Source organism: Heloderma suspectum, chromosome 2 (assembly GCF_057233095.1).
Source record: "Heloderma suspectum isolate Gila_16-S chromosome 2, 16-S_ref, whole genome shotgun sequence".
In the NCBI taxonomy this organism is placed as follows: domain Eukaryota; kingdom Metazoa; phylum Chordata; class Lepidosauria; order Squamata; family Helodermatidae; genus Heloderma; species Heloderma suspectum.
In genome coordinates, this window is record NC_139459.1 from 181,036,393 (window position 1) to 181,051,560 (window position 15,168).

The 15,168-nt window shown below is 46.4% G+C and overlaps 1 protein-coding gene across 1 annotated transcript in view; it reads right to left on the reverse strand.

Moving 5' to 3' along the window:
• SPRYD3 (SPRY domain containing 3) overlaps positions 1-13,735 on the reverse strand; it is a 47,772-nt gene extending 34,037 nt beyond the window's left edge. Inside the window, exons 1-6 of the mRNA XM_084836547.1 lie at positions 13,614-13,735; positions 11,186-11,332; positions 9,737-9,812; positions 6,817-6,941; positions 5,472-5,607; positions 3,804-3,995 (exon numbers count right to left, since the gene is read on the reverse strand). Coding sequence (XP_084692673.1) covers positions 3,804-3,995; positions 5,472-5,607; positions 6,817-6,941; positions 9,737-9,812; positions 11,186-11,313 — 657 coding nt within the window. The 5' untranslated portion in view covers positions 11,314-11,332; positions 13,614-13,735. The remainder of the gene's footprint in view (positions 1-3,803; positions 3,996-5,471; positions 5,608-6,816; positions 6,942-9,736; positions 9,813-11,185; positions 11,333-13,613) is intronic.
• Positions 13,736-15,168: the final 1,433 nt, after the last annotated feature.

Below are 15,168 nucleotides of genomic sequence, written 5' to 3' on the forward strand. Positions count from 1 at the left end.
AAAAAGCTTTCCAAACAGTGGGATTTTGCTATTATGCATAAACTTACTGCATAAATTCATACATCAATTTCTCCTAACGCCTACTTTAAAAAATATATTATTTCCATATGCAGATCTAAATGTTATCTATGACTAAGCTAGAAATGCATAAGAATTTTCACATTGCCCAATTTATGGGCTCTCCTTAATTAATGGACTTTGTATTACATTTCATTAACACATTCCCTGTTGGGGATAAGGGAGCTCTTTTTTGTGTTTCTCATTATTCTGTTTAATTTTCTTTGATGATTGCCCTCTGAGTCAGTCAGTCTTTATTGTTACAACAACAACAAAGATTACAACAAAAGAAAATACTGACAACAATACAAGTTCTAACTCCTTTGCCAGACTGCTAAAGAAGTATAAAATTGGCTCAAGCTGTGGAAGCTGACAAGGTGAAACCCACCACTATCAATAGGGTTGATATTGCGAGAAGCCGGCAGGATCCTGCCAAGTCCAGCATTATGGCTTGTAATGTTTTCTTGCGTTTTGCCATTTTGATATGCTTATTTCTCTAAAACAAGATATATGCTAAGATGTCATTTTTTGAAATCGTTTAATAAAATGTTTCTTAAAAGAAGGGAATACACATTACCCATCAGCTCCAGAATCCCAATTTATTTTTCCCAAGGCAAGAATGTGACCCTATCAAGAAAGGTCAAAAGAACTTTGCGTTCTTAATGTGGAAAAGACTGCAACATTTGTCGATACACATCGGGCTGCTTGCTTAATGAGGATGGGTGCCAAATGGCTCTCCTATGGCTGCTGTGGGAAGGACAAAATAACAACCTTAAAATTTTGAATGTTCCTTTCCTCAACTTACTCCAAGTTATGTACTCTTAACCATGACAGTATCAAGCAACAGGGCAACTTTAGCATGCAAGATCAGGGAGTCTCTGTCATTGGATATTTTCACAAAGGAAGCTGCATGAACAACTGGCCCAGATGGTTCAAGGCCAGAGTGACAATGGCCAGTACCGATACCCGTGCAAGAAACAGCGCAGGGATGCTGGCTTTCTCCACCAGCACAAAACACAGAAGCTGGCTTCCAGCAGAGAGTTACTCTGTTCAACTGGTGAGAATTCCAGTTTTCGCTCTCTAACAGCCCCATAAAGCCCTCATGGGGTTGTTCAGAGGAAGAAAGCTCTCAGTGCAGTAACAGAGTCTGAAACAGGGTCTCCCCAATCAAAGCCCAAGACACCGCACTTCACTGCATAACAAGGCAGTAATTGATCAGAGACCTCAGGTTCCTAAGTAATCATAAAAGACACAGAACAAAAATTATGATTCAATGCTTGTGTGGGAGGCTATCTTTTCAACCTGGGTATACTTAATTAACTCAGAGGCACATGCTGCAGGATTACTTTGGTCTAGTTCTCACTGAACTAGTAAACATGTGCCTCAATTGTAAGAGATTTAGAGCTCCTCCATGCAAAAACAATAACATAAAATAAAGTCCTTGCACATAAAAAAAACATAGCATCTTTCTCTCTGGTGTGCTAGTTTTCTATATGAAGGAATTTTTAAAAATGTATGGAGGAGCATTCAGCTATGCAGATCTAGACCCGCAGTCTGAAGTAGTACAGTCCAGGTACAGGTTTACCAGCACAGCGAGAGCTAAGCGCTTTCTGTCATTCTTTGAATAGTAGCAAGCCAGGTGGGAAATTCTGGGGGAGAGTAACGGGACAAGTAGCATTAGCTGAGTGGGGAGGATTAACAACTGTGAAACATCTTTCTCCAAGCCTCGCTTTGCAGCAGTAGATCCAATGACAAACAAATGCATCTGCAATTGTATTGCGGATTCCATGAGGAGTCACCACCACTTTATGCCTGGGGCCACCCAGTGTCAAGATACGCCAGAGAACATAAGATAAACAATGCGGTGTGAAGATGGGGAAGGGGAGGGGGCACGAAGGGCTCCCAAAATGAGTCAGACCCAGACTATGTGAAGAGGAGAGTAAGCATGTGGGGCAGGTACTCACAGAATCACCAAGTCACTAGTTGGATCCCCACAAGCCTAGAATTATGTCTCTTCTCCTTTTCTACTCCACCCACCATCCCTGAAGAAGGAAAAAGCTGGTGTACTCTGCCTACCCCTACTGGGATTTCAGCAGATTCTCTTCACATGTTGCCAAGCATCAATTTGAGACCGCAGGAGATAGAAAATGACTTTTTAAAGAGAGCAGGAAGGGCCTCAAGTGTGCCAGTACAGGGGTCGGCAGCTGGCAGCCCATGGACTTAGTCAGGGCCCCTAGAGGGGTGCTGCCTAGCCTCCCGGCTGCTAAGCCACTCTGTGCTTCTTGATGCTGCTCTGCAGGAGAGAAGAGTAGAACAGGCCCAGGCCCAACTGGTTCCACTTTGGACTTCCAGTGAGATCCACGGGAGTCCACTTTAAAAACAAAGTGAGGAGCAGGGAAGGAGACACCAGATCTGACACTAAATCCACGTAAGGCTATAGTTTGTCAACATCTGTCTGTTCTGTACCATCACATATAAAAACAGCCACCCTTTCCTTGCCCTGGATATGTTGTACTCCAGGCTATACCAACCCTAATCATCTGCTCCTCCTCATCCTGCATAGCAGCCAATATATCAGCAGCCACGCTACTGCTCTGTCTCACAAGGAAGTTTGCCCACCACCACGTTTTGAACCACGGAGAATTTAAAGGAGCAGGCACAGCCATGGAATCACATATTGAAAAACAGAAAAGTGTTTCCCGGGCTTTCAGCTAGATACCCCTGACCTAGGACATACCAAGTAAGACCAACAAGGCACCTCACCTGGCATTCCGTGTCCAATATCAGAAATCCCATCAGCAGTGATGGCATCCCTCAGTTACCCACAACATCCAATACTCAAGAATACACATGGAGATCCCACTCTTAGCTATTAGGACTAACAAGTGGGACCTGCAACAAAAACACTGAACTATATCTGCACCCCAAAGAAGAGTTCTCTGGTTCAGGGCTTCAGGCAGTCTGGAACAGGAGCTTTGCCATGCTATTCAGGCGGGGGGCGGGGGGGGAGGACACGACCACCTTTGCTCTCTCCCACCTCATCTTCCCCTGCTGTGCTATATAGCAGTGGATGGGCTAGCTGCCAGCTCTGAACTTGAGCATTTCATTGCTATATATGAAGTAGGGAGACATGTTCTAGAGATAAGGGAAAAAGTGTCCCTTTTCCTTTCTTGCCTCCTGAAACACCCCTGTGTAGTGCAAGGAGGGGTGTTTTTAACCACATGGTACACAACACAACTTCACCCACTCCAGGCCGGATGCTTACTATAAGCTGTTAGGGGCTTAAGCAGGCAGGTCAATTCCCTCTTCTTCCCTACCTTTTAGTTTCCTTCCCCGCCTCCCCAGCTGACACCTCAATATCCTACACAACCTAGATGCTCCATGCTAGGCAGTTTGGAAAGACTTATTTTTTAATCTGCAAATACGTACATACATACATATATATCTGTGTACACAGGAGTCCCCCGAGTATGTAAAAAATACAATCTTATTTTTCAGTGGGCCCATTTTGCTCCTAGGCAACTACGCAGTTCACCACCCAAGTTCTCTATTAGAGAGGACGATAACTTATTAATAGGAGAGGATAGTTTGCAATGCCCTCCTAGGTTTCATGCTTCAGTGCTACTTGGGAGCACATGTAGCTGCTCTCTGGATAGGTCTTTATTATTCGAGGCCTCCCACAAAAAAGGAGATGCCCCACCCAGGATTTCTGGAACTCTCCGCCCTTCTGAGAGATGCTCACTCACTGTGCCGCAGACTTTCACATCATGGAGTCGGCCCCAATCGTCCTCATAGCTGTCCACCATCATGATGCTGTCATCCTCCTCCTCGTTGCCCAGCTCTGCATGGAGATGGAGACGGACCTCTTCTCCCAGTGAGTGCATCCCCACGGCTGGGAAGAGCCCCTCTGGAGAGAGAGGCATTATCGTCGAGCCCACCTGCGGGAGGAAGCCAAGCTCTCTGTTATACACAGGCATCGTGTCTGTTCTGCTAAGCACACCAGTGTGATGTACTGGCTAAGAGCTGTTCTACAAATGAAAGAATGAAGTGGCAGACTATGCTGGCAGAGTCCTTGGCCTGTACCACTTTAGATTGCAGGTGGAGGGGGAGATTATATTCTTAATTCAATTAAAAATATAGACACCTTGCATTTAGAAAGCTAGCACGGTGGGGCAAAAGTTATAGTGTAGCTCTCTCCCTGAGGTGTTCAGTTTCCTACACACAGGCAAGGGATTGTTTTAAGTGGAGATGCAATCCCACCTGCAGTCTGAATTGGTACAATCCAGAATTTTATCACCTCTAGGAACATAAGAAGCTATCTTATGCAGAGCCAGACCCTTCGTCTATTTAGCCCAGTACTGTCCACCCTGACTGGCAGTGGCTCTCCAAGGTTTCAGGCAAGATTCTTCCTAGCCCTGCCTGGAGATGCTGGGGACTGAACCTGGGACCTTCTGAATGCAGAGTAGGGGCTCGACCACTGAGCCACACCAGGTAGGCAAACTCATTCAGCTTAACTTTTGCAGAATGACTCCAGGAGTGAGAGTTAGGGGATCCCTGTGTCAAATCTCACCTCAGTCATTAACTCAGTTGGTCAACTCAAGGAAGCCAGTGGCTCTATGGAAAAAAATACATTATTTTCCTCCCTTTAATTTATGCCCACCTTTCTTCCCTGGAACTCAAGGCAGCATACTTGGGGTTTGCAGGCAGGTTTCCCCAACAAGTCCTTGAGCAGACCCAAACTCGCTTAGCATCAGCAAAGTTGCACATTCTGAGTCTGTAGGTGCCTAAATAAGCAGGACACACACAATCCACCAAGCACAGGAGTTGTGCTTTTGGTATTTGTTTCTGTATGCCCCATCAATGAAAATTATGTGCAACGCATTGCACCTAAGGAGGTGCCTAGGGATCAAAATGGTAGCAACTGTCCTAGCTATTAATACAGCACCAAGCAATTCCCCATTTATTTATTTATTTATTTATTTTACAAACACCTCGAGTCTAGTCCAGGAGTAGGCAAGCTTTTTGGCCATGGGCACACTTGGCAATACGAGAAACTCTCATGGGCACTACCACAGCATGCCTGCCATGGGAAGTGTGGCAAAGGCCAAGTAACCTGCCCCAAAGTCTGATTATAAGGCAGAGGTGAGGTCTGAGCCCCAACACACTAAACAACTCCTTTGACCTCATGGTTTTCAGCACCAACAGAAACCTATTTCACAGCGATCCCACCTGCCAGTAAGAAAGGGTGTTAATTTTTTTTTAAAGTAGGAGGGGTAGGGCAAATTGGTGGGCATCAAGAAAGGTGCCCAGGGGCTCGTTCACGGCCAGGGGCACCACGTTGCCTGCCCCTGCTTCAAACTATTCCCTGGGACAATTCCTCCTTTAACTTCCAGCGGAGAAGCTTCAGAACTCACCCTCTTTCCATTTTTGGTGAAAAATATCTGGGCTGTCTGGACTTCAAAAGACACCGGCTCAATCCCACAGCCGATCCGATCCCCAGAGCTGCATTTTGTCCCAAACTGTCGACCCTTGGCTCGGCCATTGTAGAGTCTGGATAGGCAAAGACATGAGTAAATCCCAAAAAGAACTTTTCAATGCATCTTTACAGGAGATCCACCTTTACAGGAGATCCACGCAGTCTTGGTAGGCTGCACAATGCTGATGTAACTAAGAGGGTGATGGAAAAGGGGGCTATAATTATACAGAAGAATACTGAGAGTTTGGCAAAATCACAGGTCAAGCTTTTATAGCAGGTTATATCTATTCCCTCGCCAAAGCAGAAGAACCCAGAAAAGACACAAGAGGTCCTTATCAACATTCCCTTGGTAAGAGGGCATGTCTTGAATCCTAGCCCTTATCTTCTCTGGATCCCTGAATTCAGTGCTTATGCACCCATATCAGGATGAAAAACATCTAAAACAGTGCAGTATAAAATTCCAGTCAATGAAACTCACTGCAGCTTAAAAGAATCAAAAGTTTTAAAAGTCAGCAGTGTTTAAAAGCCTGGAAACCTTTTTTTAAAGGTGTTCACCTGGTACCAAATGATAGCAAAGTTGGCACCAGGTGAGGCTGTCAGGGAAGAGAATCACTCCCCAATTGCCACCCACCTATAATGGGAAAAATCATCATGGGTGAACAACGCAAATGTGTGTATTTGACCTGTGTATATGTGCTGGAAACCTGCTGCCAATTACAGTTTCTCTCTCTTTCTCAATCTCTCTCCCTCCCCCCCCCCCCCACACACACACTCATCATACATGACAGCAAATCGTGAGTTATTTCTAGGGCTGCCATGCTTAGTCAATTAATTGGTAAGTTGAATGGATTAAATATATTTGAGCTACAAAAAAGGTGCCCAATGAACAAGATAGATTTTTAAAATTAAAAAACTCAGTTATTTTGAATACACAAACTTGCACCAGAAAAGGCACTCCCCCCCTCACACACACAGAGGCACTTGGATGTTGTCTAAAACAGTGATTTCCAACCTTGCCACCCTCCCCCCATGATCTTGTTAGACTACAACTCCCACCATCCCCAGCCAGCGGGGTGATGGAAGTCATAGTCCAAAATCTGGGAACTACTAACCTGAAAGCAAAACAAAGAATGATTGTTTTCCCCCAGAAGTAATTGGTATTCATGTGCAAATTTATTTCTCAACCAAAATTTCATTAATAGGGTATCAGGCCTATGTCCCTTAGAGAAAATGACACATGTGGGATGGCTCTGAGGCTCCTGCAAGGCAAGTTGTTAACTCACTTGCCATCATCGGCATGGTAGGCAACTGAATCTGGTAGCCATCCGGGCTGATGGTCCAGGCTATAATACTGAGGCACCAGCCCCACCGCAATGGTCCCCCGCACACCACTGTCCACAATTGATACCTAGAACAAGACAGGAATGAACGTATCAAGAACAAAACTGTAGCTCTTCCATCCAGGAAGGAGGGCTGGTTGCCTACACAGCATGAAAAGGAGCAAAACATGGGTTTTATGAACTTTGCCTATGCAGAAACCAAGGAAAATAATATTGTATAATGGAAGAAAAATGTTATTTGCCCTGCCTATATTAGAGAGTTTCTGTAGCATAGCAACTGAGAGAAAGAACACAAGCCAAGTAGTTCCCAGAATAAACATCACCCCTGCCATGAAGTCGGTAGGTGGCCTTAGGAGAGCTACTAATCTCTCAATCTCAAGTTTCCCCATCTGCTATACGGGTATAATACTGACCTATCATAATGTTTTTCGCAAGGATAACTGACATAAGACATATGAAGCACTTTTAAAAACTGTCTAAGGCAATATATAAAGCAATCTGGGCACCATGCACATGCTGTGGACTACAATTCCCTGACTATTGGCCAGTTGGGGCTGATAGGAGTTGTGGTCCCAAACCATTGGAGGGCACCAGGTTGAGGATGCCTGATATAAAGGCTAAGGATTATTATGAAATATCTGAATTCAGGGGTCCCCCTTCCAAACTTTCGCTACCACCCAGGACCACCAGCCACACACACACTGATAATAAGTATGTGCAGAATGGACCAATTAAATATTACAGGTGGGAGCTGCAATAAAATGCTGCAGTGTCAAGTGCTCCTGTTCAGGATTCCAGTCATATATTTTGACCACATTAGGACTCACCCAGAGAATGAATTTACTAATCATATTTCAGCAGGAATATGAAACCGTTGGCCATGCTGGCTGGGAATGATGGGAGTTGCAGTCCAGCATATCTGGAGAGCATCAGGTTAGAGAAAGCTGCTGTAGGGATTGACCTGGAATACTGAGCTACAGCAGCTCTTTCCTCCAGCTGACCCTTGCTGAGTTCCCTCTTGGGGTTATGGAAAGACAACACACATAGCCCTAGCTGCTGCTAGTCTTCCAGCAGCAGTGGAGCACTCCCAGAATCCTAACAAGGTCGCCTCATAGGGGTCCCACCCCCAAGCTTGAGAATCTCACGGGGCAGACTGGAAATGGCAACAGCAGACCAAGATCAGCCTCCAGCCGAGTGCCAGTGTAACCCAACAGACTACGAATGAGATTCAAACGGCAGCTTCTCTACCCTGTGCTTACTGTCAAGGGCAAGTCCCACACGCTGAGCCAGAGTTTCCCCTTATGTACCATGGGAACAATTGAGCTGCAGGGTTGTTGCAAGGGGGCAGGCAACAAGTACCATTTGTTTGATGGAAAAGGCAGGGCACAACTCAAATAAAATAAACAAAGAATGTGTTGTTTGCTGCCTAGCCCTCCCCCCCAATCCTGCAATGTAAATTCTCCATTCAGAACACTTAATTTCTAACAGTAGTCAGTGGAATATAGAAGCTTAGAATAGACTGGGTCAGAGCTTTGACCTGCCTAGAACAAGTTTACACACTGTGTGATGCATCAAGTCAGGCTGCCAGCTATATATTGGGGCCCGCCAAATCCAGAACAACACCCTGTTTTTACAGACCTAGGGAAGTAGCAAAGAGGGAAGGTTTATTGGGCTCATAGGAGGTCAATATACATATCTGATGTGCTCTATTCAGTTTGGTGGGTCACGGGTTCTGCTGACCTATTGAGACCTGGCCTAGAAACTACTTCAGCTTACTTGTACCTTCACTGATGGCTCTCCCCTTGCGCCAACTCCACTGTTATCAGTTTGTCAGTCCTGACTTTTCCCCTTCAGTTTAACTTTTTAATTTCGAAGTTTTTCATTGTATATTACCAACAAAGAAAAGTATACCTTAACATGACATGAGTCCAATGAGCGATAAGTAAAATCATCAAGATAGCGGCTTCCAAAAATATAAGCCAGGACTGCCTCCAATTCACAGGAACCCCACAACTGTTATCAAGAAGCACTGCCCAGGTATCAGAAGCAGGTGCTTTGCAAAGTGCAGCACCAAAATTTAACTTCCAGGTCAGAAATGAGAGGGCCAAACTAAGTGTTCTTCTAATCATGCATAGTGGAGTTATGTTTGATAGGTTTCTTTGGTCTAGTGTAAGCTCCGATTCAGATCAAGACCATGGCACTACGGGAGGGTGTGTGTGTTAAACCTTCTCCCCCTTATTCCCCGCCCCCCAGCAAAAAAACATTCCACCTGCCCCATTTTTGTTTAAGCCTCCATTTACTCCAATGATATTTTTTCTTTTTCTAAACTCCCCCCCTCCAAAAAAATTCCACACAGAGGGGTGGAATTTCAGGACAACAATGGAGGGAATAGGTTTAACCCACCTTCCTGGAGCATAAGGGTCCCAATCCAAACCAGGGACACACACACTAACACTGTAAAGAAGCATGAGTAAAGAAATATAGCTGCACGATGTGTGATTAGAAGGATGTTTCGTTTGGCTCCTAGAATTTTAGAGCTGGAAGGGACCTAGGAATCTTGCAATTACAGCATCCCTGACAGATGGATGTTCAGTCTCTGCATAAACGTCTCCAACAAGAAGGGTCCACCACCTCCTAAGGCAGTCTGTTCCATTGTTGAACAGTTCTTAGCATTAATAAGTTTCTCCTAGTGTTCAACCGAATTCTGCTTCCCTGCAATTTCCACCCATTAGTCCTAGTCCTGCCTGCTGCAGCAACAGAAACAAGATGGACAGGCACAAGACGAAAAATCTATCAGGGAGGGGCTTTGGTGCTACTATGTTGAGAACTACTGCTCCTACTGACATAGAGCCAAGTGAGTTACCTCAAAATAATTGTTGTCTTTGGTCAGTGGGCGAGGAGCAACGTAGCAGCCGACTTCACCAGAGTTCCCCTGGTAACTGCAGAAAGAGACGAAGTCAGGTTCTCAGCTACTCAAGCTACACAATGTGACAGGTTTATATGGGAAAAAAGAACAAGAAGAGAATGCAGGGCTGGATAACAGGCCACAGCGGAGGGAGCATGTGGTTGGCAATGGATTACTAATACTCAAGTCCTAAACTTCTGCACCTGTCTTCTGCCAGGTGCACTGTGGTTATAATATCCTTTTCAAGACACTGAGCTGGCCAGAGAAAGCTTCATGACAAAATAGCCCAGGCACTGGTAAAAGACAGAGACCCTCAACATTTGGCTTGCAGGGTGCATATGCTTAAAAGCAACAAAGGAAATTCTCGACTCAACCTCTGACATGTTTATCAACTAAAGGGAAAGAACCCAGTTAATGGACTGAAAGAGGGTCAATCACCTCTTTCATCACAGATAACGTAAATCAGGAATAAGCAAATTCTGTCTTCTCAGTTGTCTGCTATTGTGCAGACAACAGTCTGGGGTTAGAAGTGTATTCTGATACAGGTGTTGATGCCACGATAAAACTCTCAGACTCCATGATAAAGTTAGCATGATCTAGAACCGGGATGGAAAACCTCTGACCCATGGTTCTAATCCAGCCCACGGGTCTAATCTGACCTACAGAGGTTCCTCATCTGGTCCATATAAGCCTCGGCTCCGTCCATGCGCCCCTCCCCCTGGAGGCTACTTGGGGCTTGGAGAGGAGGCAAGGAGGAGAATCCCCCTGTTATCTCCAATCATTGATAGGAGAATCCCTGTTATCTCCAGTCAATGATTAGCGATAACAGGGATGCTCCTTACTTAGCACACCTCCCCAATGGCTTGGAATTCCCAGTTCACCTAAGACTGTTGTTTTGGTATATGCCAGTCCCCCTCACCAGTCCTTTCCAGATGTGTTGGACTACAACTCCATGGACATGCTGGTTGGGGATTACAGGAGTTGTAGTCCAACACATCTGAAGTGTGCCAGGCTGGGGAGGGCTGGTATAGCTACTCTGGTGATAAAAACATTTCACTCTTTAATTGTTTAAGAACAAGCTATAGGATATTATCTGTCTTGAGGTCACAAGATTATTTCACAGACTTGACCTTCCACTCTACACATTTAAAATAATGTACATAACGACTGATCCCTCTTTCTGTAAAAAGTACAAAGGAGCTCTAAAAGCATTCAGAGTTCAATACTGGATATCACTATATCCATGTAAATGCAACAGAATAAGGGGAGAAGGGGTTCACAGTACTTCCAGGATGGAGTATATCTCAAATAAATACAGAGCACACCTCGCTTCCCATTTTTAACTTTTGTCAGAGACCTCCACTCAGGTCCCTTTAAACATCCAGGTTTCTCAGCACCAAAAATCACCTTAATGTGTCTCCATCAACAAGGATGTGTTTGAACCTCTCTTGGTAACGGACAGCTCGAACCTCTCTGATCTCCCGGATTCTCCTCCTCCAGTTCAGAAATCTGTAGTGCAGGTTTAAATCATCCATTATGGCTGGAAGGATCTACCTATGGGAGAAATCCATGTTTAAAAAGGAATCCATGTTGAACTGAGAAAATGACAGAAGATATCCCAGCCAGTATGCTGTAGGAGTACCAAGCTTGGATAAAATAAAACGAGGTTCAAACCCCCATTTGGCTAGGAAGCTTCCAAGATAGATATGGACTATGAACTAGAAAAGCAGGTGTAGAATATCAGAGACAATCAGTCCCTGATAGTCATGGAAGTTACCATACAACACAGCCATCCCCAACCTGGTGTCCTCCAGATGTGTTGGACTACAACATCCATCATCCCCAACCAGCAAGCCTGGAGAGCACCAGGTTGGGGAAGACTGGTGTAACAATACCCATGTCAGCCCAGCTGTTCCAGTCACTACTGCAAACCAATAACTGTTCCTTCATTCTGCACCAAGCAATGTTAATGCCGTTTTACAAAATCAAAGACCAAGAGCATGCCCAGGGCATGGCTCTGAGAGGACTAGATGCAGCCACCTTGCTGAAGGTTCAGGTCTGGTCAGTGGCTGGATGGGAGGCCAGCTGGGAACCACCAGGTCCACTGCCTTGAGTTCCATGACAGAAGAAAGGTGGGATATAAATATACTGAAATAAATTAAATTAAATTAAATTAAATGTAGACATGAACAACGCAGTCATTCATTTCACAACAACTCAATTCTCCACATACAGAGAGAGGCCTTTCACTTTACAGATACCAGACTCGCATCCGATGCCCTGACTATCCTTGACAAGGTCTCGCCAATTTACCTTACACTTCTGTATCCCACCTTTCCTACAGGGTTATACCATTTTGCCCTCCCAACAATGTTTGACTGTATTTTAACCCAGCATTACTAGCATACCCTTTTAACTTCTTTTTAACTCTGTAAGGGTGCAATCCTATGCATGTCTAAATAGCTTTAGGGCACAATCCTATGCATGTTTAGACAAAAAAAAAGCCCTACTACTCCCAGCATGCCCCAGCCAGGAGCATTCTGGAAGTTGTAGGACTTTTCTGTCTAAACATGCGTTGGATTGCGCCCTTAACCTCTGGGCTGAAGAGTGGAATACAAAATGCTTAACACAAACAAAGCCCTCCTCGACCAGGTAGGTTACACTGGGAGACAGCTGAAGCCGCTCCATGGCCTTCATAGCAGAGTGTGGATTTGAATCAGATCTTCCCTATTGTAAATATTGGCTCACTGCTACTTACCGCTTTGCCAGCCGACGCAGGTTAATTCTTAACTTCCCATGCCCTTGTTTGCCTACCGCCCACATTTGAAAATTTATCCATCTCCTAAAATATAACGCCTCCATGCTACTTCTACAACCTGGATACTCTCAGAGCAGTGCCTAGACCAGGGGCAGACAACCTGGTGCCCTTCCAATGTTTTGGACTACAACTCCCATCAGCCCCACCCAGCATGGCATGCAAAGGGGTTATGGGAGTTGTAGTCCAGCAACATCTGGAGGGCACCAGGTTGCCCATTTCTGGCCTAGACTGAGGCACTCACTTGCCATCCTGCTTTGTCTTCCTTATCCTCAGCGCCACACCAAATATCTTCCCTTTTAGTTCTCTTGTTCCTCCTTCCCCCAGGCAGCCACAACTTCTCTGCAGCTTACAAAACCCTCAAGACCCTAGCCGGTGTGCTGGAGAGGTTAAAATACAAGGTGTGCACATAATAACACCATGCTAAGCAAAAAATTTTAAAAAAACACCTTTTGACTGTGACGCTCACCAAACAGCTTTTGAGCTGGCCACACACATACTGCCTAACCTACCTCACAGGGCTGCTGTGAAACTAAAATAGCACCTTAATCACCTTGAAGGAAAAGCCAGATGAAGTGAACGAAAACCATCGCCCATATTACACCTCACCCCCTCTTCTCACTCCTTCGACCCCAGGGCTTAAATACGAGTGAGGGTTTCAGTCTCAGGTCCGGGAGCAGGCATGGAATGAGGCATGGAAAGGGCGGGGCGGGAAGCGGGTAGTCAAGAAGAGAGTGCCTCCGAGCATGTACGGAGTGCCTGCCCCTCATCACTGAAGACGGTTCAGGGCTTCCAGGCCAGGAGAACGCAAAGTCCATTTTCTACAGTTCTTTTATTTCCCGCTCGCCCTGTCAGAATAAAGTTACCTCCTCACCCAACCGGCAGTTCAAACCCAGAGCAACCCTCTTCACTCTCGCCCTTGAAGGGGCGCCCCTCGCTCGCCTCCATCCCAGCCCCACAGCCAGGTGCCGCAGCCCAGCCCAGGAGCCCCCCACACCCCCAGCCCCAATCAGCCCTTACCCTGCGAGGCCCTCGCTCTCCCTCCATGGGCCCCGCCCCTGCCCCGGCCCGGCCGCGTTCTCCTCCTGCCGCTGCAGCCCGGTTCCTCCCCGGCTCGCTCCCCTGCCAGCCGGCTCACATCCGGGCTCCCCGGGCTCGCCCCCTCCCTTCCTCCCGCCCATCTCTGGCCCGTCCGCCGGCGATTCCGCTGAAGCGCGTCGCAAAGCCCCGTTGCCGGGGCGAGCCAATCAGGAGGGGAGGGGGCGCGGCTTCCTGCTCGCCCAGGATCGCGAGGGAAGGAGGTGACTGAGGGGGAGTTGGGCAGCGGTGACGTTGCTCTCAAGATATGACTGGGAAGGGGCGCGTGGCGCCGTTCTCGAGGGGCGGAGGTTCCGAAGGTTAAGTTAGCGATTGTGACGTAAGGAGGGAAGGGTTGCGGTGCAGCAGCCGGAGGCTGTTGGACTTCGGAGGGGAGGGGAGGGGAGGGGTCCCTGCTCCTGCTGCTGCTGCTGCTGCTGCAGCGAGCGAGCGAGCGCTGGACGGATGCCGCTGAGAGAGGTTATTATAAACCATCTTCCCCCAACCTGGTGCGCTCCAGATGTGTTGTGCTGGCTGGGGGGTGCTGGGAGTTGTAGTTCAACACATCTGGGAGGGCACTAGGTTGGGGAAGGCTGGAAAACATGCCCCAGATATCTATTCCTGATGTTTGATAGGGCATATGTACATCACAGACGGAAACCGGTTTAATAGGGGCGCTGGGAGCTGTAGTTCCGCGCAGGGGTGAGGGTGGATTAAGGGATTTCTTAAGGAAGGATTGTGAGCACTTTCACAAAAGCACAGCGCTCAGAAGTCTGCGAAGAAGCGGGTGGGAAGCGGCCTTACACCAAGTCACACCATGGTTCCACATTTACTGGTAGCGGCTCTCGAGGGTTTCAGACAGGAGGCTTTCCTAGCTGCGTGGAGATGCCAGAGCCGGAACCTGGGCTCTTCTAAACTGGTGTAAAACGGATGCAGCACAGATATGCCCTCAGTACGCATCCAGTGGGAGATCATTCTCTATGATATATATATATCATGCATATTCCACACTGCCGCTCCTGATACCTATTTAACAGCATAGCTACTGATGATGGCAGAAGCTGAAACATTTAGCTTAAATATATTTTTGAATACTGTTATTAGTCTTTCTATCTTGTATATAAACACACACACACTTTATAATGAAAACAGGCTTGATCTTATTCTAGGACACCTGTGTTAGTCTGTTGTAGCAAAACAACCAAGAGTCTTGTAGCACCTTAAAGAGTAGTGCTGCAGTCCTCTACTCACTTACCTGGGAGCAAGCTCCTTTGAGCTCAATAGCATTTACCTCTGAGTAGACACATAGGATTGCACTGTAAGTAATTTATTCCAGCATACACATTTGTGGACACTGTCTGCTTCATCAGATGCAGGAATCCTATGGTAACTTCAAGGCAAATATGTCATCTTCAGAATAAACCATCAAAGTAGGCTCTACTCTAGCCCATGAAAAATGTGTAATACAATAAATGGGTTAGTCTGCTGCCACAGTACT